Source organism: Lissotriton vulgaris, chromosome 2_1 (genome assembly GCF_964263255.1).
Source record: "Lissotriton vulgaris chromosome 2_1, aLisVul1.2, whole genome shotgun sequence".
Lineage (NCBI taxonomy): Eukaryota > Metazoa > Chordata > Amphibia > Caudata > Salamandridae > Lissotriton > Lissotriton vulgaris.
In genome coordinates this window covers 1961367497-1961391640 of record NC_141687.1, presented here as the reverse complement: position 1 = coordinate 1961391640, position 24144 = coordinate 1961367497, and the positions used below count along the sequence as shown (strand labels likewise).

Genomic DNA, 24144 nt, shown 5'->3' with positions numbered 1-24144 from the left:
GTAGCGGGTTGTGGGTTTATAGGGGAATAGGGTGGGAAGTAATTTAATTATGTTAAATTAATTAATAATTAGTAGGCATTATAAATTAATTTTAAATAATTGATAATTATTTTTAATTAATTGGTAATTAATTTTAAATAATTGATTAATTGATAATTATGTTCTGTAGCGGATTGTGGGTGTATAGGGGAATAGGGTGGGAAGTAATTTAAATGTAATTAGGTAAAAATGTTTTTAATTAATTGTTTTGTTAATTATATAATTGTTAATTAATTATTAATTGGTAATTAAATATTATTAAATGGTATTTGTTATTAATTTTTTTAAGTTAAATATATTTTGCTAATCATGTTTTTAATAATTATGTATTGGTATTTGTAAATGGTTTATATTTATTTAATAGTTAAGTTTTTTATTATTTAAAAAAATACATGTATTTATAAGTATGTTATTTTTACCCCTACGCTATCCAACACTTTCCCTACTGTTGCACTCTCTGGAGTTGAAATAGTAATTGGTACCCCTACGCTAACCAAGACTTACCCTACTGTTGCACTCTCTGGAGTGGGAATAGTAATTTTTACCCGTACGCTATCCAACATTTATTTAATTTGTTTTATTTGTATTACATTTTTATTAATTGTTATTTATATTATTATTTGATGTATATACATTTATTTGTAATTTATCATATTTTAATTTATTTATAAGTTATTAAAATAATTTATTAGAGGTAATAATAATGAAGTATATACTATGTATTATAACTTTATTATTATTAGTTTTTATTACATTATTTATTAATTTTAAATATTATAATATATTTTAACTATATTTATTACATTTATAAGTATTATTTTGTTAATATTACATTTTTTTAATTTAAAAAAAACGATATTTGTAAAAAACAATATTTTTGACATCAATATTTTTTTCTCGATATTTTTGTACTTACCTTGTTAGAGATAGGATCTCGATATTAATGTAATCGATATTTTTGTTGCGATATTTTTGTAGGTAGATATTTTTGTAGTCGATATTTTGTCATAGATTCCAATGGACACAAGCCTCAAGACGCATGCACAAAGCTAATAATTAATACCTAAGGATGGTCAGCAACTATTAACCTCAAACTCAACCTCCCTCCCCACCCTCTCAGGCTCAATAACTAAAAGAGTGCTGTCACTACTGGCTGGTGCTAAGTGCCAATTTTGATCATCCAAACTGTTGATTGTTGGAAGTCAGGACCAACCATGTGTGTTTTTCCACTGTTGACCCTTAGAGACAGGGTGCCTGAATTTGGCAACTGCTCGAACTGGGGTGGCGCTAAAAAAAAACAACAGGGACCAATTTAATACTATCCTTCTTCATGTGGGTTTCCTTTGCATAGGTCATCAGCTGTTGTGCTAAACCAGGGCTCCTACAATTAACGATGACACTGTCCCCAACAATACTCTTTGCCCTCGAGCCGATCCAACCCACTGTCCTAACTAGCAAAATGTCATCATATTCCAATAGGCTAAAGCTGGTATTACAATTCATCCAATGATTGACTTTATTTTTAAGGTCAACATACGGTTCTCTGCGTCCTGGGGAGGAGGGCTCCAGTAAGGATAGCTTTGTATGACAACATTCAGGAGGAAGGTCTAGCCGGGCTTGTGCCTGGTGGGAGACATTTTTTGATAAGGAGATGGCTCTTTGTAGAACATTACTAGCAGCTCTGCTCGTAGAACTATTTCTTTAACCATCAACCAAAGTCTGCCCTCCATGCCCACATACACCTGCCATATTCGTCCTAGGATGAGGAGTGCCATCCAACGCATGTAGGGAGTGGCCTAAACCATCTTCACCAAGGTTGATAAGCCACCTCTCACAGTTAGAACCAGGATCAAACTCGGGTTGTTGAGCTTGCACAGGTGTCTTTTAAACCACAGCATAGCTTGCTTGCAAAGCCCCCTGACTTACAGTCAGCTCCAATGCATGTAGCTTTTCCATCAGATAGGAAACAGATTTTTGAACAAATAGCTTGAATGAGTTAAAATGGCATCCCAAATGATAAGTTGTGAATCGTTTGGAGTCAGCGAAGGGAGGTGTTCTTTAACTTAGTGGGGGAACCACCCAGTTTAGGCCTAACACACGAAGGTGCACAACTCCCATGCTTCATTAGCTGATTCCTCTTGGCTCAAGAACCATTGACGATATATGTCATGTCATCACAGAGTTCACAAGAGCTGCTAGTTTGACTAACACCAGACTGAGCCACTGGTACAACACAGAGTTAATCACAAGTTGGTTCAAAGAGACTTGGAGGAGGTGCACTATATACATCGGCAGAATGCTCTGGAGTTTGATGGCACTAAAGAACTACCTGCAGCAATACCAAAGTCCCATGATTATCGCCTCTCCGACAGCTCAATCTCCTTTGAGACGACACTTACTGTTCAGACCAAAAACATGTCCAAAGTTGTTGATCCTTTGGCCTGTAAGGAGGGTGCTGTACCCTTCTCCCTTGCAGCTTTCTTTTTACCCATAATTTACCAAAATCCAGGTGATGATGTAGAAGCAGAGGGCAAAGGCAATGGGAAAAACCAACACAACCTAGGTTCAACCTCACTGTCCCTGTGCGCTGCAAAGCCAGTAGTCAATCGTCAATGTCTGAGAGATAACACCAGACTTTCGCTAGCTCCCGCCAGGCTCCCTCCTGGCCAGCACTTCCAATCACCAAAAAGAGTTATCCAACACTATCTAAATGTCAAGTTCAGAAGAAAAAAGGACAAGTCCTTTAAACGCACAAGGTTTGCAACAAGTCACAGATTGCAGCACACAGTGTCCAGAAGGAGCGTCCACTTACCTCACCCTGGTCTTATGGCAGCTGCCACCACACACAGCTGAACCTCAACCAAGTTGCAGTCTTCAGTTTCTAGACATCACATAACAGACTTCAGAGAATGGCAAAGGCTGAGGCCGGAGAGAGCTACATGCTGAGTGCTTGATGTGACTGGGAAGGGGTCTCAAGCAAGTCCGGGAGGTGTTTGCTTCACCCATGACACATTGCCCTCAAAACGTAAGGTTACCCAGAGTATGGCAAGGACCAATATCAGAGACCGAAGCTAGGAGCCAGAAGAAGGCTAGAAATAGGGGGGGGCACCAAAATCATAGAATGCAATCACGTTTTCCTAGCTTTTACTCCAAAGATAGAAGATAAGAACCTGCAAACCAGGAGTTGCAACACACTGCCCTATCACCTACCCTGCTGCACACCCAAGTCCTTTCACCTCACAAGAGGAGCAAGCGCAGTGATGGGGGTGGCGGCAGTGGCGGGTATAACTAGAGTGCTGGCAGTGGCAGGGTTGATGGCACTAGTAATGTAATATGCAACATGCATTACCTAACATGCATTTACCCCCAGCCCTTAAACATGAACTGGAGAGTTTATTAGCTTAGCTTAGCCGGCAGCCTAGGTGGTGATGTGAAAAAAGCGATGAGGAGTGGAAAAAAGAAATGCCTCAGCAGCTGTCCGTGGCCCTACTTCCTTGCTGCCTGCTTCCTCGCTATCCCAGCGTATGACGTGCAGAGCGCGTGGGCGGGCACAAACAAGGTGTCGGAGAGAGGAATTGCAAATCTAATGCTCATTCTCTGGTGCTGTCACACAATGAATTGAGTAATGACTGGTAACTCAAATATTCCCTGAATAAATTAACCTATCTTAGATGGTATTGCTGTTTGACAATGTAAGAAAATGCTCCTCCATGCGGGGGTCATCCCCATTTTTTTGCTTCATTTTTATTGCTGGTTTTTAGAATCCACACACTGCTGTCCAGTGCATAGTGTATGTGCTCATACCCCTGAAACATGTACAAATTGGCTTAACCCCATTTGAGATATTTAACCTACCTGTAGGCCATAGTAGATGGTACTCAAAATACAACCATGGCATGGAAAGTTAAATGTCACCTATATAATATAGCACTGTTGGGCCATCCACTAGTGTGACCAGGCAAACATGACTCCAGGCCTATCACTGTAGTCCAGCTGCTGCAGGTTGAAAAAAAGCCTGCAGCATGACCCGACTACATAACCCTTTTTTACAGGAGAAAACTTTTCTTTTAGATATAATTAAGCCACTTCTATGTAGGCCGTGTTGCCCACAATGCAGGGAGCATGGTGTTTGAAGGTAGAACATGTAGAAATGTAAAGTTAACATGTCCTTACAATGCCTAGCACTCAAAACCTATTTTAACAATAGGAAGGCTAGCGGGCCCCTACAGAAACACTGGGAGCAATAATTAATATGTATTCTGCTATCTCCAGTTAAGTACTTCCAGAAATGGGTTCTCTAGTTAGCAGAGGTATGCACCCTGTACAAGTAGGAACCAACTGGATAAGTCATATAAGCTCCCGAAAATAATCTGTGCTCACTCTCTGGTAGTTTGGCACAGATCAGGCAGGCTTGACTTAAGAAGCAATGTGTAAAGTATTTGTGCAACACTTACTACAGTAAAATAGTGAAAGACAGCACACAAAAATAGAGCTTGATTTATGGAACAAAACAGGATCAAAAAGGCCACAAATTCGATAAATAGAACTGGAGTTATGAATTTTTGAAGAATATCTTGAACATCTAGTGCTTAAAAGTCAATAGCACTAAGGGGTTACTTGAGGTTGCAGTGGACCGGGTGAAATATGAAATGACAATCCCACCGCAAAGGAGCGTGGGTTAGATGCAAAAGCCACACAGAGCCCGCTGAAACAGTACCTTGTAAAAGAACAAGCGTCACCGAAAGGCTTGCGAGGAGCAAAGGAGGCGATGTGTAGGCACTGAACTGTGCAGTTCGGTGCCTGAGTCATCATTGAGCTTCGGTAATGAAGGTAATGTGTCATCATCCTGCCGCGCTGGAGATTCTGCATTGTCATCGAGCCTCGGAGATGAATTTGCTGTGTTGTGGTCGATGGCAAATGCATTAACAGAACAGAAACCCACTTCTGAGGCCCTGGACTAAAGGGGCACCTCAGACAAGTGTAGGACTCACAGATGGCTGAGTGCATGTGCTGGATGGAGAGTTGCAGGCAGTCATTGATGTCCCTGACACCGCAAAACATGAGGCAAGCAGTCAAGCTCTTTGAGTCACTCTTGGTTCAAGTGGTGAAAGTCCAGTTCTTTTCACCCAGGCATGGAGCAGCAGGCAGGAAAGCTGTTCTCTCAGAGCAGCAGTCCCACAGAGTAGCAGTACTTCAGCAGCACAGCAGTCTTTTTTCCTGGCAGAGTATCCACCTGTTCATAAGTGTACTAAAAAGGTGGAGCCAGAGGTCCAGTATTTATAATTTGGTGCCTTGGTTCTGGAAGGTGGAAGAAGATTCTGGAAGGGTCATTTGAAGTGCACCAAGGTTCTCCCTTTCATTCCCAGGTCCAGCCATACTTCAGGGGAGTATGCAGGTGTTTGTGTGTGGAACAGGCACAGTCCTATTCAGGTGCAAGTGTCATCTCCTCCCACCCATTTATCTCAGGAAGGCCCATCAGCCTGGTGATTGGCCATCAGGATGTGAATGACACACCTCAGCTCCTTTTGTGTGTACCTGTCTAGAGGGAATGCACAGCGCCCAGCTGTCACCCAACCCATTTGTTTGATTGGAGGCAGGCAAAGGGGAAGAAACAAGCTTAATGAGAAGAAAAATGCCAAATTTCAGAAAATTGCATTTTTAAAATTATAATCACAGATCCAACTTTACCATTAAAGAGGACTTAAGTCCTAAGTAATAAACACTACTAGCCCACTACTTCTCAACTAGGAACTATACTTAATAGGTGTAGTAAGTAATCTCAAATGTTAGCCTATTTGAGGGGTAGGTCTCACTGTAGTGAAAAACGAATTTTGGAGTTTTTCATTAATAGGACTAAAGTGTTTATGTCTTGCCTTTTGCATACACCGCACCCTACCCTATGAGCTATCGAGGGTTACATTAGGGGTGATGTATATATAATAAAAGGCAAAGAATGGGGAGTTTAAGGCTCGGCAAGGAGTTTTAAATGCCAAGTCGATGTGGCAGTGAAACTGCACTTACAGGCTCTGCATTGGCCGGCCTGAGAATTGTTTGACTGGCTACCAAAGTGGTTGGCACAATCAATGCTGCAGGCCCACTACTAGCATTTAGTTTACAGGCCCTGGGCACATACAGTGCACTTTACTAGGGACTTAAAAGTAAATTATATATGCCAATTGTGGATACACCAATATTACCATGTTTTAATGGAGTGAGCACATGCACTTTAGCAATGGATAGCAGTGATAAAGTGCCCAGATTCCTAAGGTCAACAAAACAGAAAAACAATATGTAAGGCAAAGTAGGCAAAACCTTGGGGCAAGATAAACCCCAAGGCTGATGGGTCAACAGGGACCAGCTTGAACAAGGATTAAACAACTATATTTGATATTTAATAGAAGCTCAACTCAATAGTGAAGTTGGCTTTTTAATAAATATTAATAACAAGTAACATTTAAAAGGGTTGCCTTTTCCCCACCTGAATGATAATTTGCATTAGCTCTCCAGCTGTAGCACAGTGGGAGAATAACTCTGATGAGATGTGAACACTGATCACAGAGCAGTGACAAAGGCATGAGGGTGTGAGGTGTTTTGTTCCGCTGGTAGGAAGAATAATTGGGGTGGGCACAGAAACGTAATTTATTTACCAGGGTCAACCGTGTTACAAACAAATGTCAGCTGACACTTGAGCAGAGCCTTTCTTTTGTCCTACCAGTAACACAGGCACCAAACCATGTGAGGGAAAGCAGCTCCCTAAAAAAGTTTAGAATGACTAGGAAGAAGGGACTGCTTATTACCGTGGCCACACCTCGGAGTGGTCCAACAGGCTCTGCACTAGAAAGGATTTCTTCATCTGGGATGTATGGAATGAGGGACACTTGATGATTGATTGCAATAAGGCAAATAGGAACTGCCACTACAATAGATAGGGATAGCCCTGGGAGCTTTTACCAAATTGTTAAGGTAGGGGCCAGAAGTCACACCCAACAACTAACTAGTGTCCAGTATAAATGCAGCACCCCACAGCACATTCTTCAGAACACTCTTAACCTGTGGATGAAAAGATGAAGGACAGCACCTCCTATTTGAGACCCGTGAGGAGACCTTTAGGGCTGGACCTGCTCCCAATTGTACCCATGATACATAAATGGACACAAAGGGTCAGTCAGTTCACTTCTTGTGTAAGCTATAGGGCCACAACAAGCTGAATTGCCCGGGTGACCAGTACCAGTACCGCCCTGCTTATGGCCTCTGCTGGAGAGAGTTTCAACTAAGCCTGGGGGAAACTTAGATTATGACAGTTTAATTCAAATAATTTTGGGATTTGGATTATGCTTGTTTTGAGAAATTCCCCAAACTACGTCATTACACAACTTTGTATTATTTTGCACCTTTAACTGTAGAAATATAAAGCAAATGCAGTGGAACAAGAGAACAACTGTTCTTAGGGATGCTTTTGTTTCTAGGTGTCCTTGTGACAAATATTTATAATTATGTGAAAGAAAATGACACAAATTTCACACACATCTAGTCATGGCGCTTAAGTGCTGTTCCTGGGGTCATGGGATCCTTGGCTGTGTCTAACTAGCCTTCTCTAATCTCCTCTGAAAAGCTAGAACTTAGCAACTTTTTGAGCTCCATGACCTTCAGAGGACTGGGACAAGCCTGCCAAGCCAATCACCCAAAGCGTAACCTCGCTGGACAAAAGAAACACATTTCTTCCACTCCTTGGTTTTATGCAGCAGAAAATCCGGTTAATTTATGCTTTATTTAAAAATATTATTCACAGCGTGGATCTGATCGTCTTCAGGATTTAATATTTCAGCTTCCACAACTGTGCCTTGAAATGAGCCATCTAAAGAAAAAAGAAGGGTTCTAGGTACGTTTCTCTGCTTTCTTTTCCAGTCTTTGGATGAGAGTCTAGAGGTCAAGGATGAATCGGCCCACCAATAAAAGGCTTTCATGTTGCAACTTTCGTTGGATATTTATGGTCGCTTTACTGTACAAGAACAGCTGTATCTAATATAGTTTATGAAATAACAGGGCCAGATTTGTACATAGATGTGGGTGACTCTTCACCTGCTGTGGCCAAGCAGGAGCAAAGCAATTCTGAGACCACCTACATTTGCAAATATATTGTTGTATGTCACAATCTCAAGGCAGAAGTATTAATCTACAGATCTATTGTGGCCATAACAACTCCAGCAAGCATGTGTAATGCAATAGGTCTCACATTTGCAAGAGTTTAAGCTATTGGCATTATAATTGACAATACCTTTTATTAATATGTTTTTGATAATTAACACATAAATTAAAGGCATTGTCATGCACAATGCCAATAGCTCAAACTTTTGTAAATGCAAGACCTATTTCACTTCAAAGAAGTGGTCACCATTATCCCGGGCTGCTTAGAAAGTGAAAGTGAAAGTGTGCATGGCGCTGTTGACTGTTTTAGGAAAGCATGTCATGCCTGCAGTAGGAAACTATTTACTGAAAATAATGCTTACAGACTAAATAATACATACCGTTTAGCAACCCAAGTAAATGTGCAAGTCCTCATGGGAGGTTACGAATGCCAATGTAGACGTACAGCTAAGTGCTTTGAGTGGGTAATGTAGTGTTCTGCAAAGGACACAGTCTAGTTGTTCTAGCCCTGTACCACACTGATCACCCACCCACCACAGACGTCACTGGGTCAGGTGACGCTGCTAATAAAAGGGGCCGAGCGCACGTGCTCGTGGCCATAGTTATACTATCTAACTGGTGTCTGCGTCAGTCCTTTACTCCAGCATGTGGGCCTAGGGCCCTACCACCACATTGGCGACGAGGCGGTAACGCAATGCCACGCGTGCCGAAGCTGAACAATCCCCGGGAAAAAGAAGGGAAGTGCCCATGTGCAGGGCACCCCTCTGGGGAAGCGGCGCCGGCCGCCGAGAGGCCCACGGGGCGTGTGCTGTGCCCCGGGCCTGAAGATCCATGAGGAGGTGTCCGGGAGTCCACCCCGCACCTCTGTGCACATAGTGAGCCTCCCTGCGCGAGGCGAGAGTGTAGTGGACCGGACGGAGCCCACCCGCCACGACCGCGACAGAGCATCAAGCCAGCCAGCCGAAGGTGAGCGGAGGGGGCCGCACCAGCCTAGAGCGACCCCCGTGACCTTATCATAAGCGGTGCCCACCCGCATGGCCGTGGCGCCCTGCCGAGCGCCGACAATAAACTGTGCAAATAAGCAAGGCCAGCGGAGCCCACCCGCAGCCTGCCTGCAGCGCTTCCCCTGCCGCGTGTGTGAAGTGCGGCGGAGGGGTAAAAAAAAAAACTGCACCGAAGTGCGCCCGCAGCGTGTGGAGAGCTGCAGGGCGCCGATTAATTAAAACGGAGCCCACCCGCTGTAGCAGGAACAGAGTCTATGGGTCATCGTGGCTGCTTGCAAGTACCCCGAAGCCAGCGAGAGCCTACCTCGCTGCACCCGGTCCGAGCCCGCACTAACTTTCCCCGCCGGCCGCGCAGTGTGAGAACAGTGAAACTGCGGTGGCCGGGTGAGGGAGCCTCACGGCAAACGAGCCTGCAGCGTGAGGAAAGCTGCGGGGCTCTGAGTAGTGAAAGCGGAGCCCACCCGCGATTACACTGTGCCGACTTGCTTTGCACCACCACCAAGAGGGGAATAGAATACAAACCCTCACCCCCGCAGCGTGTGAACTGCTGAAGGCTGCTGCGGTGGGGGTGAGGAAAACAAAAGGAGAGAGAACAGCGAGTGGCTCCCAGACACATGCCAGCCACCCCCTACGAGGCCGATCAGAGTGACTCCTCCCCCGCAGCCCGTGAACACTTTTGCCTGCTGCGAGGGGCAGGGACCGGGGAAAAGTGACTGCCAACAGTGCCCTTCACCTCACAGAAATGCTTTCCCCCCGGGTGCCATTGCAAAGGAAATGCCTGTGCCGGCCCGCCTCCTGAAAATTAAGTAATAAGTAGTAAAAAGGACCTACCTGTCGTCCACGCAGCCCAGCACTGGCAGCTCAGCTCCATCTGAAACAAAATCCGAACGAAGCCCCAGAGCAGCACACAAAGACGCAGACTACCAACAGGATCTATGCAGCACTGCCATCTGGTGGCACTTTTGAGCAACTGCACCCCACAATAAAGACACGTACCACAGAACGAGTACGGACTAAAGCATTCAGGGACAATCAGGCAGAGACAGTCCCAGGTTACTGTGACCCACTAAAAAAAAAAAAAAAAAAAAAACAAGCATTGCACAAACCCACGATGGGTCAACAGCAGCAAGGGGCAACAGACTGAGTAACGCCCCAAGGAAAGCATCCAATACCAAGCAGCAAGTAAGTGCGCAACCACGCAGAAGACACCCACACACACCAGCAAAGGGTCTGTAGATGCCACTTCCAGCGCGACGTGGGAAAGAGGCACGAACGCCTCACCAAGCATCCAAGCACTGACAGAACGTCTGGAGGGAAACGCCTGCCAAGCACTGGAAGAACGTCCAGGGAAAACGAGTGCCGAGATCCAACGACGGAGAGAGCAGTGACGCCTTGTGGCCACAGGTGTTCACCGCAGCCTCAACTACTCCCGCCAACGGTCCAAAGCAGCAAGTCCCTGACAACAGCCAAAACAGCAAGTACCCAACGACTCGCAACATGCGTCCAAGAACCCTGAACAGTAAGCGTGCATAACGCGCCACATGGCGCAAGAACTCCACACCCGCACGACAGGACCGCGCAGCACTGCGCCGGAACGTGCCAGGAGCACCAGAGTGACGCTGCACAGCGACACGCCAACGCCACGGGACAGCGCACAAAGGTCCCCAAGAAAAACAGCGACATCTTGCAGCAACCAGAATGCCATCGTCAGCACGCATGGCGGCATGCACCAGAGATGCACCAGGAGCGGTGACGCAACCCTCCTCTGCGCAGTCAAAGCGCGCCAACGCCAAATCACCGTGACGGTGAACAGCGACCACCAAGCAAATAGCACAGCATGACAACTCATGCCCAAGCTGAAAGCCGACCACCCAGTCTGGTCGCCAAGGAAAGAAAAGCAACGACAGAGAAGATTGCGACAAACGGTCCAGTCAGTGAAGAGAAGAACACCATGCTGGAGAGCTATGCCCAGACCAGAAAGAAACAGGCGGAGTGCACGCCGCCTGGGGAAGACTGGTCGGGAAGGCCAACGACAGCAAGAGGACCAGACCACGTCGCAAGAAGGAACATGGAAAGGAAGGGCGCGACGCCAGAAAGAAAAGGAAGGAAGAACAGTAGAGCCCAAGGAACCCGACGAGACAGGAGGGTCATGATGGAATTGACCAAAGAAGGGTATCCTGATTGAAGACAACAGAAGTGATCAAGTACCAGGAAGATACGACGACAGGTCTAGTCAACAAGTAAGGGGAAGACAGTGTCCTACCACATGGACAAGACCAAGGGGACGACATGTAGAGGGCCCGCTACATGGAGAAGCCTGGTTAGCACGAGCAAGCAAGAAAGAAGACTTGACCGCGTCGAGGAAGAGAATGAAGAGGAAGACTGGAGTAACACAACATCACTCCACAGAAGGAGAGAGACCAACAGTCAGCACATAGGAACATCGGTGCTGTCCAAGGAGCATTGCAACAATAAGCACACACGAACATCGGTGCTGTCCGAAGAACAACATCCGTGTGGATCCCAGTAATCCCGACAACTCGCACCTGAGGAGACCAACCACCGAAGAACCGCATGGGTGCCCCGTGAACCTGAAGCTTGCCGAAGCAGAGCATACCCGAGCACTAGACAATCAACCCTTGTGGACTACACAAGACTCGACTGTGGCCATGTCCGAAGTTCCGCAGCGACCCGCATAGCCCACGCGATCTAGTGGCAGTCCAGGGGACAAGGGCCTCGGCCGCATGTCCTTTGAGAGAGGAATCCGGATGGGAGAGGTGCAGCAGCGGCAGCTCCACGACAGGCAACAGGAAGCATGAAGGCCTCAGGTAAACACCTGGCACGAGAAACGGTCTGGCGAAAACACTGAACCCATGTCTCAACGGCAAGAACATCCTGGCGGATGACATCAACACCCCCGACGACATCATGAAAGACTTGGCGGTGAGTCCGTTGGCAGTTCCTCAGCGACGCCTTTGCGTGGCTCATGCAAAGCCCCGCATGGTCCACCCGGTCCCATCGTGTCCGGCAAGAGGGTCCTCCCAGCGTCTCTAGTGAGAGAAGAGTCCAAGCAGGAGAGGCCAATATTCAAGGCTCCAGTGAGAGAGGAGTCCGGCTAGACAGGCAAGTCGGAAGTTACTTGGCCGGCAGGAGGTGTGAAAGCGTCAAGATCAGCAAATCCAAAGAAAGACCTCTCGTGCCGCAGTCATCTCCATCAACCAACAAGCGTTGTCATCCACTGGACTAGGAACACCTGCGAGACCCCTCAAGGGTCAAACCCTATTCTGCTCCAGACAACCCCAAGTGTTGAACAATGTACATAAGTGCAGCAAGACAAGGATGATCTGAAGTACACCGCTGAGGTGAAGCTCATCTGACGGACTTTGTAATCCAGGAACTATCTTCAACATTCTCCCAGCCGATAGTCTGAAGAAAACCTGTTGGGGATGTAATTTGGTATTATTCTATTTTCTTGCAGGTTGGACATTTTGTTTTCTTTTCCCTGAACTTTGGGAGGGATGTAGTGTTCTGCAAAGGACACAGTCTAGTTGTTCTAGCACTGTACTACACTGATCACCCACCCACCACAGACGTCACTGGGTCAGGTGACGCTGCTAATAAAAGGGGCCGAGCGCACGTGCTAGTGGCCATAGTTATACTATCTAACTGGTGTCTGCGTCAGTCCTTTACTCCAGCATGTGGGCCTAGGGCCCTACCACCACAGGTAACACAGTCTGATCGTTTTGCAATGATGGGATGCACACACGCTATTTAAAAAAGTTTAGGGATCACTTTAAAATATTTTAGCAAGAGAATTAGCATACATTTACCTGATATTAGGAGCGCTGCGCTTTTGTAACCATCCTAGTGTACACCCCTCTAGTATCGCCGCCTAGTCATACCTTAAGCAGAAACACCTCCCCAACATGACCACCTATTGTGAGCTACTATACTCGCACTAGCGTTTTCGGTCAGGCGCATTCTGCCTCCCAGAAGCACCAATCCGCACTAATTAATACAACGCGACCTCAGACCACTCCACCACTCCACCACCCAGACCCGGTAGGAGTGGGTAGGTCTCCAGGTGGCGTGCTACTGGCACACACATGAGTATCTGCAGTACGACCTACGCAAAGCAATTTACCCCACGCCTTGGATAATTTTACCCGCCCTCTGTAAATTTTATCTCCTACCATTTCGAGGGCTGCACGTTTATTTGAACACCTATTGAACCTGAGCGGCGCCCCCCCCCCCCCGCCCAACCACCGCACACCAGGCAATGTTTGTGTGTTATTGACAGTGACAATATGCCCCGCGCTCTGTACATTTGAAATTTTATCGCCTACCAACTCGAGAGATGCACGTCAATTTAAACACCTATTGAACCATAGTGGCAAACCAACCCCCCCTCCCCAGACACCCCCCTGCCCGACCACCGCACTCGAGGCCATGCTGGTTTGTGTGTTGTTGAAAGTGACAATATGTGGTGGTGTATGGGATAGCCACATGTTTCCAGGCAGCGTGTTAGTGCTACACACATGAGAAGCTGGAGCATGACCCATGCAATTTAAACTTTCGCCCCTGCTACACAAAGTTTGTTTTTCATAATTTTTGAGAGAAGTGTGATAAGTTGCAGTTAACTCACCCAACTTTTACATGGGTCCAGAATATGGATGTTTGATGTTGAATAAGTCGGTTATACTATGCAGAATGGTCATTATTGCACAGTACATGCATGACACTTGTTACTAATGCGAATATCTATTCATTTCTCCCAACTCACTCGCTCCAGTACATGAGGAACTCCTCGTGTATGACTTACCGGGTACTGTTGAAGCCTGGTTAGTCCTAAATATTGGGAGAGTCCCCACAGTTTCTCTGCCACTTTGTTTTGTGCCACAAGGGCTGAAGTTCACGTTAGTTCACCTTGTGCACTCAACGTGTGGCAATTTTTTTTAAATTGGTTTTAACTGATTTTATGTTCACCACTGAATTGTGAGAGTCAGTTTCACAAGGGAAATGAGAATATGCACACATCTGAAATTGTACTATTTTAACCAGTCTCACATTTTCTCCCTCCACAGGTAGTTCCAGTACTACCAGGTACTCAAATAGTTAGTTGTATGGTTGATGTGAGTATGTAGCCACATCAACATGTTAGTTTTTGAGTTGTAGATAGATTTATTTTCTGGTCCTGACGAATTGCCCATAGACTATACACATGGCATGAAACATGTTGACCTGTCACCAATAAGAATGCTTAACCTAAGATATAAGCTTAGCCTAGCCCTTATTGATGCTTTTACTTAGGGTAGGACACCCATTGAATAAAGTTGTGGTCGCTGGTACTCCCAACCCTATTTTACATTCACTCAAAACATTCATCTACACACACTAGGCCCCTCACCTCTACTTCACCTTACGGCTGTTGGAAAAAGATCTCTGCTAAAGTGCCCCTAATATAGAGAGCCCGTCAGGTATTGTACCGCCTACCTGACAAGGAACAGCCGGATGATGAAGCATGACACCCTACTGGGTGTATGAGGGCGTTATTATCCAATAAATGGATTCCCAACTTTGAACCACCTCGGTTGGGATGGCTTAGATTCCCTTTGTCCGACTCTCTTTTCATAGGAAAAGCATAACCTTTTTCTCTATAGGTTACGAATTAAGACAAGGCGGTACTAATGAGGGACTTACAAGCCTATTAATGAATTAGAAGCCAGCATTTACGAAGGACAATGACAGAAGCCAATGAGAAATATATACTCCAATCCAGCATGGCTCACATGCCCTATCCAGGCTCAACCTAAAAATATTACTAGTGTGGTTTTACTATTTCAAACTCCTCCGGGACGATATTTTGGGAGTCAATAGTTAAGATCACAGCATATCTGTGGGTTGATATTGCAACCACTATACGGTGGTATAACACCCAAATGTATGCACTGGCTACTCATTATTGGTCTCTACAGCTACAGCAACACTTTCAGTATAACCAAAGAATAAAGAAATAACTCTCCATTCAGACCCATTTATGGAGTATATGCCCGTACGTCAGTGAGAGTTACCTACATAATGAATAAATATAGTTAAAGAAGATGATGCATTTTCAATGGGGAAATCCGGAAACACCCATTGTTTCTGACCTTCAAGGACTGTCAGCGAGTACCTAACATATGTATATGCACACACACCGACTCAACCGATCCACATGCTGGCTGGCATTTAAAAACAACTCACACCCATAAAACAGTGCTTATGCTTTAGCGTCTTTACTTCTTTTTCTGTTAGAAGGACAAACCTTCACAGGCACATGTACAAATTTGTCAAAATTACAAAGACAAACTTTCTGAGCACGTTCTGTTTTATTTACGCATTTATTTTATTTTTCTTTGTGTGTTCCTGAGGACTGAAAATTCGGATGATACCTCAGTTCAATAAAAGGATTAAGAACAGAGACAAAGGTTTCGAGTAAGGTCTTTTACATTTTTCCAGAACAGAAATAGATCGGATTGGTATCTAAATTTCTGAGTTAAAGATTCCTGGTGCGAACACCTTGCACCAAGTATGCCACCATTAATAAAGGAATTAAGAGTACTGGTGCATGATTCTGCTAAATGTCACCAGTCGAGGAGAGTGCAGTCTATTAGCTCCATTTGATTTATTTAATTAAGACACGCCTGGAAGATAAGTAGAGCATCCATGCTTGCAGAAAAAAATGCACATTAGCAAATCCCAGTGCTATTTACATAAATACCATCTGGACTATAAAGGAATTTCACTCATACCCAGTTCTCTAGAGCCATCAGGAGAATGTTGCAATACATGATGCGTATTCTGTTTGTTTGCAATTTCTCTTTAGTTAATTTGGAGGCAGCATCTGTTTTTGTAACCATATTCATAAAACATTTCCTATTGCTTTCCTTGGTCATATCTATGAAACCAAATCATACTATGTACATAATTCTTACGTATTCCACTAAATTGCTGTGTTTGCAATGAAAGTGTATCATATCAAAAAGAGTTTCAACAAATGGCATGCCTTGGTTTACGTAAAATGTATTTCTGTATTTCAGGCCATTCCAGTTATGAACCGGGCACAGATCATTGATGATGCCTTTAACTTAGCCAGGTGAGAGCACCAGTTGGGTTACTTTGCTTCAAATGTGCCATTATTTCCTAAGTGTCCATCAAGAAATCATGGGTCTTTTTAACTTGCCAAATATATTTCAAATTAATCTTGAATTTAATGAAAATGTATTTACTCGCATTAAATGTACAATACTTCAATTTCAGGACCCAAACTCCACATATCAAGGGTAATCCAGCAGCTGCTTTCCATCCATTAAAAGGCATGGTGTTTTGAAAAAAACAAAATCAACCGATTATTTTAACTTTGTATTTAAAGTGTCCTTCAAATTGGAGGATTGTCGTTTACACAACCCTAAGGTGCATATTCACAAGGAGCCATCGCAGAATTAACAGCACCTTATCGCAGCCAAAGTCGGGATAAATTTACCCCACCATTCACAAGCTGGTGCTAACAGCCCACAGCACCACTTTTCTCGTGATAGCAGCCGCAAACAACATTGGACCCCCGCAACTATAGCTAATGAGATGCAGAGTAGGCGTTCCCATGACAAAAGTCGCAACAACACCACACCTCAACATTCACAATGACCAGACAGATCGGCGATAAGAACACAAAACACTCAATAGGCTGAATTAGCAGCATGAATTTTACACCTGCTCTGACCTGGTGTAAAGTCAGACAGCAGCCTGCACCACAATAGGGAGCCCAGCCCAGTGCCCACCAGAAGGACAACAGATGCCATGGAGCTACTGATCATCCCCACCAGACACCCAAGAGGGCCACAACACCACCCGCCACCACGCCCAGGACCCCCCCCCCCCCTGGACCCTCCAGGCAAAGACATGCTACTTCAGCTACACCTAAACATGTACCAAATAATCTGCCTGATATCGAACAATCCCAACTGGTGATATGCATGTGTCGGGACCGAAATGACCATCACAAATTCACTAATGAAACAAGCAATTAAACTTTATTGAAACAACACAGAAATCACATTAAGACACATGGCGGCTCCCCTCGACACATTCCGTAGGGCACAGCCTGCAAGAGAAAAAACATGATGAGAAGGAGTGTTCTGCGCACATCAAAAGACAGAGAGAGAGCGGAGGAGAGAGAGAGAAGAAGAGAGAGAGAGAGAGAGAAGAAAGGGGGGAGAGAGAGAGAGAGAGAGAGAGAAGGGTGAGAGAGAGAGAGCGAGAGAAGGGTGAGAGAGAGAGCCGACCGGGCGCACCCAGGCCACACCGCTCACCTGCTGCCACCGGTGTATCTCCAACCACTTGCCGGTACGCTGAGGTGCACACCAGGTCAAACATCTGAGACAGAGCTGTCATCAAAAGCAGAGTCCAGAGACATGACTGGCACAGTACACACACTTGCACAAGACAACTTCGCCCGCCCCCATGCACACCCAGCCAGAGGCATCCCAGTCCCTCCCGCCGCCCATCGGAGCATGCCCGCCCATGCACACACTGGCCTCACTGCTCACCTTCCACCACTGGCGTGTAGACTGCAGGTCCCACCACGTGCTGCTGCAAGCCACAAGGCAGGGGCCCCGCAGACATGGCACCCTCCGCACCATGCATCCATGCTGCGCTGGCTACTAGGTAATATGTCTGGTGCTGGGACCATATTACACCATGGCATGGTATGAATCACAACTGCCTTCGCCGATATACGGACAGACGCGCTGATCTAATCAGCGCACATACAGCACGGCTGATTGACACGGCCGGCTACAACACTGAGTTTCCCGGCATCTACATACTGAGTACGGCTTACTCACAGAGCCGTCACGAGCGCTGAAGTTTTCCAGCGAGCTCTACTAAGCAGCCCAGACGCCAATTAACTGGTGACCGACCAGGCTGCCTTAAGTCATCCCCTTCTGTTTGGTTACAAGGATTCCATTCCTGTAGGATCCCTCGAAGCACTTCCTAAATCAGACAACCAGTCCTGATGATGATCCGAAATGCTCCGGATCGAAACCCAGTCGACCTAACAGCCTGACTAATAGGCGCACTTCTCCCTAGTGGCTTTAGACTCGAACCAAATCAATTGTGCCCACTGTGATATCACAATGTCACATGCGCCGTTTTAGCCACTCACTGTAAATAGTCTGCACCTTATGCACAGTGCGCCAACTACGCTGTTCACCTTTCACTTGCGTCGCCACCTGCACTATTTATTCACGTTTGTTGCACCAAGTTCCATGTGGTTGTCATTACATTCTATGCAGTGCTGTTCTTAACTGTGTATATCCGACCATGAAACGAATGTTACCACATAAAGATGAATGATTACCTTTTGACTTAAAAAATGAGTAATCTCCTTCTTGCCCACCCAAGTAATGCTATGTGCATGCTATATATAATTGTCTACTGACTTTCACCTTTCAGGACATTGTGTTCAAGTTGTATGGTATGAATCAGGGCACCCAGCAACATCGCAGCCTGCACAGCTGCTCAGCCCAATGGGTGCCACTAACTCTGTGACCCCGGAAGCGGGGCCACGTTGCAGTAGGCCTGCGCAGGACGCTGGTGCGGCCTACACTGCGGTCCAGCAAAAAGTAAAGAAATCCTAGGCAGTCCGGACCACCAGGATGGGCCATCATCTCAGGCTGCACACCTGCTCAGCAGCTCAAGGTGCCAGTACACCCTAAGTCACTGTCCTGTGGCGCGGTGCCTGTGCCGGCCACAATGTAGCATCTGCCACAAATCCTGTCCAACCACAGTCAGTGTCCCGAAGCGGGCTGACTGTGCAGGCTGCAATGCAGCGTCTGCCACAAACCCTGTCCACCCCAGTCAGCGTCCCGAGGTGGGGTGCCTGTGTAGGCTGCTCCGCAGCGACTGCCACAAACCCTGTGGAAACTCAGTTTGAGCCACATGGTGGTAGGCCTGTGCAGGCTACAATGCAGCAACTGCCACAAACCATGTGCAAACCAGGTCAGCACCACGTGGTGGTAGGCGCGTGCTGGCCGCAAGGCCTCGGGTCCGCCATCCAGTCACCACCGCCAGAGGGGTATGTTACCTCGTTGTCCCCTTACATTTGTGGGGTCACATGGCCTGTGATGCCTGTGCCAGGTATGTGTGGTGTATGTGCAAACCTGCCCTCAGAGAGTGGCTGTCACATGTTGACAACTAGACGAGTGACCTGCACAACACCAGCGAGTATGCCTGTAATGGGTAGCAACGAGGCCCCCCCTGGGAGCGTGAGTGGGAGCGTGAGTGGAGTGGTCTGGCCTGCCGTACGCCAAAACAGGGCCGGGCTTGAGAAATCACTCATGGGCACTGGGCGTGGTTCAGTCCATGTCTGGGCTAGAAAGTGGCTGCTGCATGTGTCCCTGTTGTGGTGTCCACGGGACCCCTGACACAAATTGCCATGTTACCCCCTCTGACTGCCATCCCACAGGATCTGCATCATTGGCGCAAGGGAAATCACTGTCCCTACATTCATCGAGACATACATACATGATTGAGGAAAGACCGGACACAGCAGTGCGTCACTGGATGTTTATTGCACATGCAGTGCTTTTCCGCAGCTGTAGCGATACAGACCAATGCCGAATACACCACACTGTCTGTGCCCATGGAGGGCCAGCCAGAGTCCATCTTTGGAAGACAAGTACTGCGGAAGAGGAGGGGGTCAGTCCGCAGTCCGGTCGCGGTGTCATTGGTCATCAACAGGATGTGGCGGTCCATGTCGCTGTCCAAGGTGAGTGCATCTCAGTGAATCAGGGATCAGTGGAAGGTCATGAGGCCACGTGCGGGACCAACCAGGAACAGGCCAGGTGGCGGAAATGTATGCTACTGAGCCCTTCTGATCACAAGCCCATCCACGCCCTCGTCCCCGGATATTTGCCCTGCCCCAGGGGTGGGGGGGGTTGCTGTACCAGCTGCAACACTGTGTGGCACTGTCACCTCAGGTAATGGAGGTGGTCTTTCTACCACACTGTGTGGCACAGACATCTCAGGTGCCAGGGGTGGAATGGCTGTCACAATGTGTGGCACAGACAACTCAGGTGCCAGAGGTGGAATGTCTGTTATGATGGGTGTACTGGCCCATCTAATCACGCTCTATTCACGTGGTGCTCCGCACCTTAGTTTCTCTTATTCACTTGTGCAATCTATTCAACACACTTTACTGTTGATATTAATTATTTTTAATCCAACATTTCATTTTTCGTGATGCTTTTGATATTTAAACAAAATACATTTTCATCAATAACATTTGTGTTACAGTGTTATTTCTCAGTTACTCTTTGCAGCTGTACAAAAAAATATGACCATAGACCTTTTTGGTGAGCCCAATGCATTTCGGTACCTTGCAGGTACCGTCATCAGGGGCCAATCTGTAAAAAAATATAATTTCAAAGTGTAAGTGTTTGTATAGTATTGCCCATGGGTGCTGTGCTGATGCATTTAATCAGTAAATCATACCTGAGTGTAACAACCTCTCCAAGTCGTTCTAACTGCGTCAATGTCAGAGTAACCATTATTTTGCTGTCAAAAGAAAATAATAGGGACTCTTGTGTAATGATTACATGCTTAAATCAACTGCTATATGCCAATTGCGCTTGAATAACACATACCTGTGTATATTTCCCGAGATTAAACCACTGCGAAAACAAATTACAAAGGCTTAGTAATCATCACCTTCATTATTGTTATGTCGTCGGAATACAACTCGATTGTGTACATACCTCGTATCTTTGCACCAAATCTCATCTGAAAATACCAGAGAGATCAATATTAGTGTCTAATTCTCCCGCGAAACGTTTTTAACTCTGAATATATCGAAAAAAACAACGCTTTCATTACCTGTATTAACCGGAGTTAAACGTTAAAAGGGAACCGCTGCTGGGTGTAAACCGCTGCCAATCTCCGCCATTCGCCGCTCTCAATGTGCGTGTTGTTAAACCTGACGGGGTGATGTGAAATCGACATAGGACTGTGGCCATTAGTCCTACTGCTGTCTCGCCGCAAAAACTACGGGCGCCATCTTGGTGTGGTTAGTATTTGCGATCCTATGTTACCTCCATCTACATCCCAGAGTACATCAAAGCAACTTTAAATAAACCAGTCCTTATGAAAACTTAACCATGCCTAACTCATCAGTTATTATAAAACGTGCCATTATGCGCGAATTGGAAAGCTTAATGAATGTTCACGGTATATGTTTCCGAGTCCCAAATTACTCAAGCTATTGTCCTCCAGTGTCAAAGCATGGCTGTACTATTGAAATATTAAATTGTTTGTGCCACTGTGTATGAGGTCCTCTGTTTTATTTCTGTGTGTATGGGTAAAATATACACAATGTAAGGTGAACCATACAATTAATACACATGTGGTTACATCAGAGAATCAGATAATATCAATAGCTTTTTGAATATGGAATGGTGTCTGTGCCACACTGTGTGGCACAGACACCTCAGGTGCCGGAGTGGTGAGGCCTGCCACACAGGGAGGAATAGCCACACCAGGGGTTAGAGATGTGGATGGTGTGGGGGCAGATGCATTCAACATCGCCACGCTTTGTGGCAAAAATGCCATGATGAGGATCTGCAGGGCATGGTAAATCCCTGCTATATTCCGGTGATGAGCAGCGGTGGCTGCCATCCTTTCCACCTCCCTCCGCACCCTAAACTCCATGAGCCTCCGCATGTGTGCCAGCTCACCGCTGGTATTGCTGGAGCCACTCTGAGCAGACAGGTGTTCTCTGTGCATCATGACTCTAGCAATGTCAGTTGGGAATCGTTGGAGACCATGGAGTGGGGCTACACACCCAAGGATAGCGTCAAGTTTGGTTGCCATGGTGCCGAAGTCCAACCGCAACTGCTCCGCGGTGTCCCTCTGGCCCTCCTGCACATGGCGTTGGAAGGCCATGTGTTGTTCCTGGGGGTCTTGGGGGGTTGACGGGACTGTGGGTGCCTCTTGCAGGGTAGTTTGGGTAGTGGGTGGGGTCTCATCGATGCAGCTGGCCTGCCCTGATCCTGGAGGTGAGTTGCCGATGAGGTCCATGATGACTTGGATGGCTTTGGCGTGGTTGGTGGTGTTGTCCTCCTCGTCATCAGTGAACAGTGGCTGGGACTGCTCTGTGTTGACGGTGGCCCTGCGATGTGAAGGGGAGATGGTGTATTACGAAATGTCCACATGTATGTAGTCACATGGCACATGTTGACATTCAGACAGCAAGGTATTGTACATTGTGATAGTCTGTAGATCTGGGTGAGGACCCAGAGTCATTGTGGGTGTGCACTGTGCTGTGTTTGATTGTGCATGTGTGCCAGTGTGCGCTTCTCCTCCCCTTCCCCCAGTACCTGGTGGTCACTCACCCTGTTGCGGTTGTGTTGTGTCCTGTCGAGCAGTGTCCGATCCCCAGACTCCGGCCACAGTCTCCACACTGATGACTGTCGACACCAGCTCCTCCATGTCATCCAGCTCCAGCTGTGGCACTGGGCCCCCACCTCCAGTCTGCGTTGCTGCCTTTCGGTTGGCGGAGAGTTTCTCCTTGGTCCACCGCTTGATGTCATTCCATCGGATCTTGACCTCGTCCATTATCCTCTTGTGCTCCCCAACGGCATTCATCTTGTCCCGCCATGTTCCATTATTGGTGCCCAATGACTCTTTGGAGGTGACAAACAGTTGTTGATGGTGTTGCATCACCTCCGTGCCTATGATCCTGTTCACCTGCGGACTGAACTTCGTCTTCCTCTTCTTCTTGTCCTTGCCCTTCCCTGTCCCCAGGTGTGGTCATCCGGGGTGCTTGGGGGTTGCACTCGTCCTCTGTACCTGCTCCGGCAGCCTCCATGCTGCTAGGGTGTTGGTCAGTTTGTGCTTGTGTGTTTTTTCTACTTTTATGGTGATTTTTCCCGCCAGCCAGGTGTGTGTTGCAGGCCTGGCGCTGCTTATCGCTGGTTTCCACATCGCGCTTGGGCCCATCGCAGGTTTTTTGGTGTTGTGGTTTGTGTTATTGTTTCCATCATGGTGGTTGTATCGTTGACATTGTCCGCGGTTTTGGCAGACTATTGCATGTTACCTCTGTGTTGTGAATTCCACGTTGTCGCAGGGTTATTTTCCCGTGATGGACTGTGATGGAATGTGGTCTCCCCGTGTGCTTTCCCCTCTGTAACCCCTGATCTGTGAGATCTATGTTGTATCTCCTTCACGTACTACACCCTGAAAACATCCCGCCGCCTACGCTCCATGCTGCTCTCACACCCATGTGCTTTCTTCCAAGCAACCCCTCCACCATGGCCCTCTCCAAATTAATGAAGTGTAAGGTAAATAATGCACCCAGTAATTACCACACCAACTCAGAAATCTGACCCCTGGACAAACAGGGGTCTTCGCGACTGTATATTTTTGTAACCTGACGATATTTTTCAGCCAACCACTCAGAAGAGAAAAATTGCCATACATGGATTGCATTTTGAGAACTTGCTAGGCAATGCTTCAGATTCATTAAAGTATATGAATTACTTTTCAGAGCAAAGCACATTGAGACGACGTCAGCGCTGGACACCACCAGGTATCTCTCCAAGGAAAGAGAGTACATGCCGTGGGAAGCCGCGCTGAGGAGCTTGAGCTACTTCTCGCTGATGTTTGATCGCAGCGGTGTATATGGGCCCATGAGGGTAGGTCATTCACTGTCTTGTTAAACCCATTTTATCATGATGGTGAAGATGAACATCTGTTTCCCTTGCAATAAAGATGCTGCAAATGAAGTTCAACATATCACTATTGGCATGTGGGTGAATAGTAAGGTATATTTATTTTATTACATGGTTTGAGAAAGCAATCGCATAGAAGCCATGCTACTAGACATGCATGTTGAGCAACAGGTAACAATGCCGGATGCAAT

General features: G+C 46.6%; 1 protein-coding gene and 1 long non-coding RNA gene across 2 annotated transcripts in view; one reads left to right on the top strand and one right to left on the bottom strand.

Moving 5' to 3' along the window:
• The window catches only part of LOC147733562 (aminopeptidase N-like), a 474314-nt gene that overhangs the window by 341137 nt on the left and 109033 nt on the right, over positions 1–24144 (top strand). Inside the window, exons 13-14 of the mRNA XM_086958149.1 lie at positions 16268–16323; positions 23770–23917. Coding sequence (XP_086814275.1) covers positions 16268–16323; positions 23770–23917 — 204 coding nt within the window. The remainder of the gene's footprint in view (positions 1–16267; positions 16324–23769; positions 23918–24144) is intronic.
• Positions 19781–21191, bottom strand: LOC147733563 (uncharacterized). Its single transcript, XR_015308533.1, has 5 exons — positions 21102–21191; positions 20984–21008; positions 20873–20899; positions 20721–20783; positions 19781–20632 (listed from the first exon to the last, which is right to left on the bottom strand). It is a non-coding gene; the product is annotated as an uncharacterized LOC147733563 (long non-coding RNA).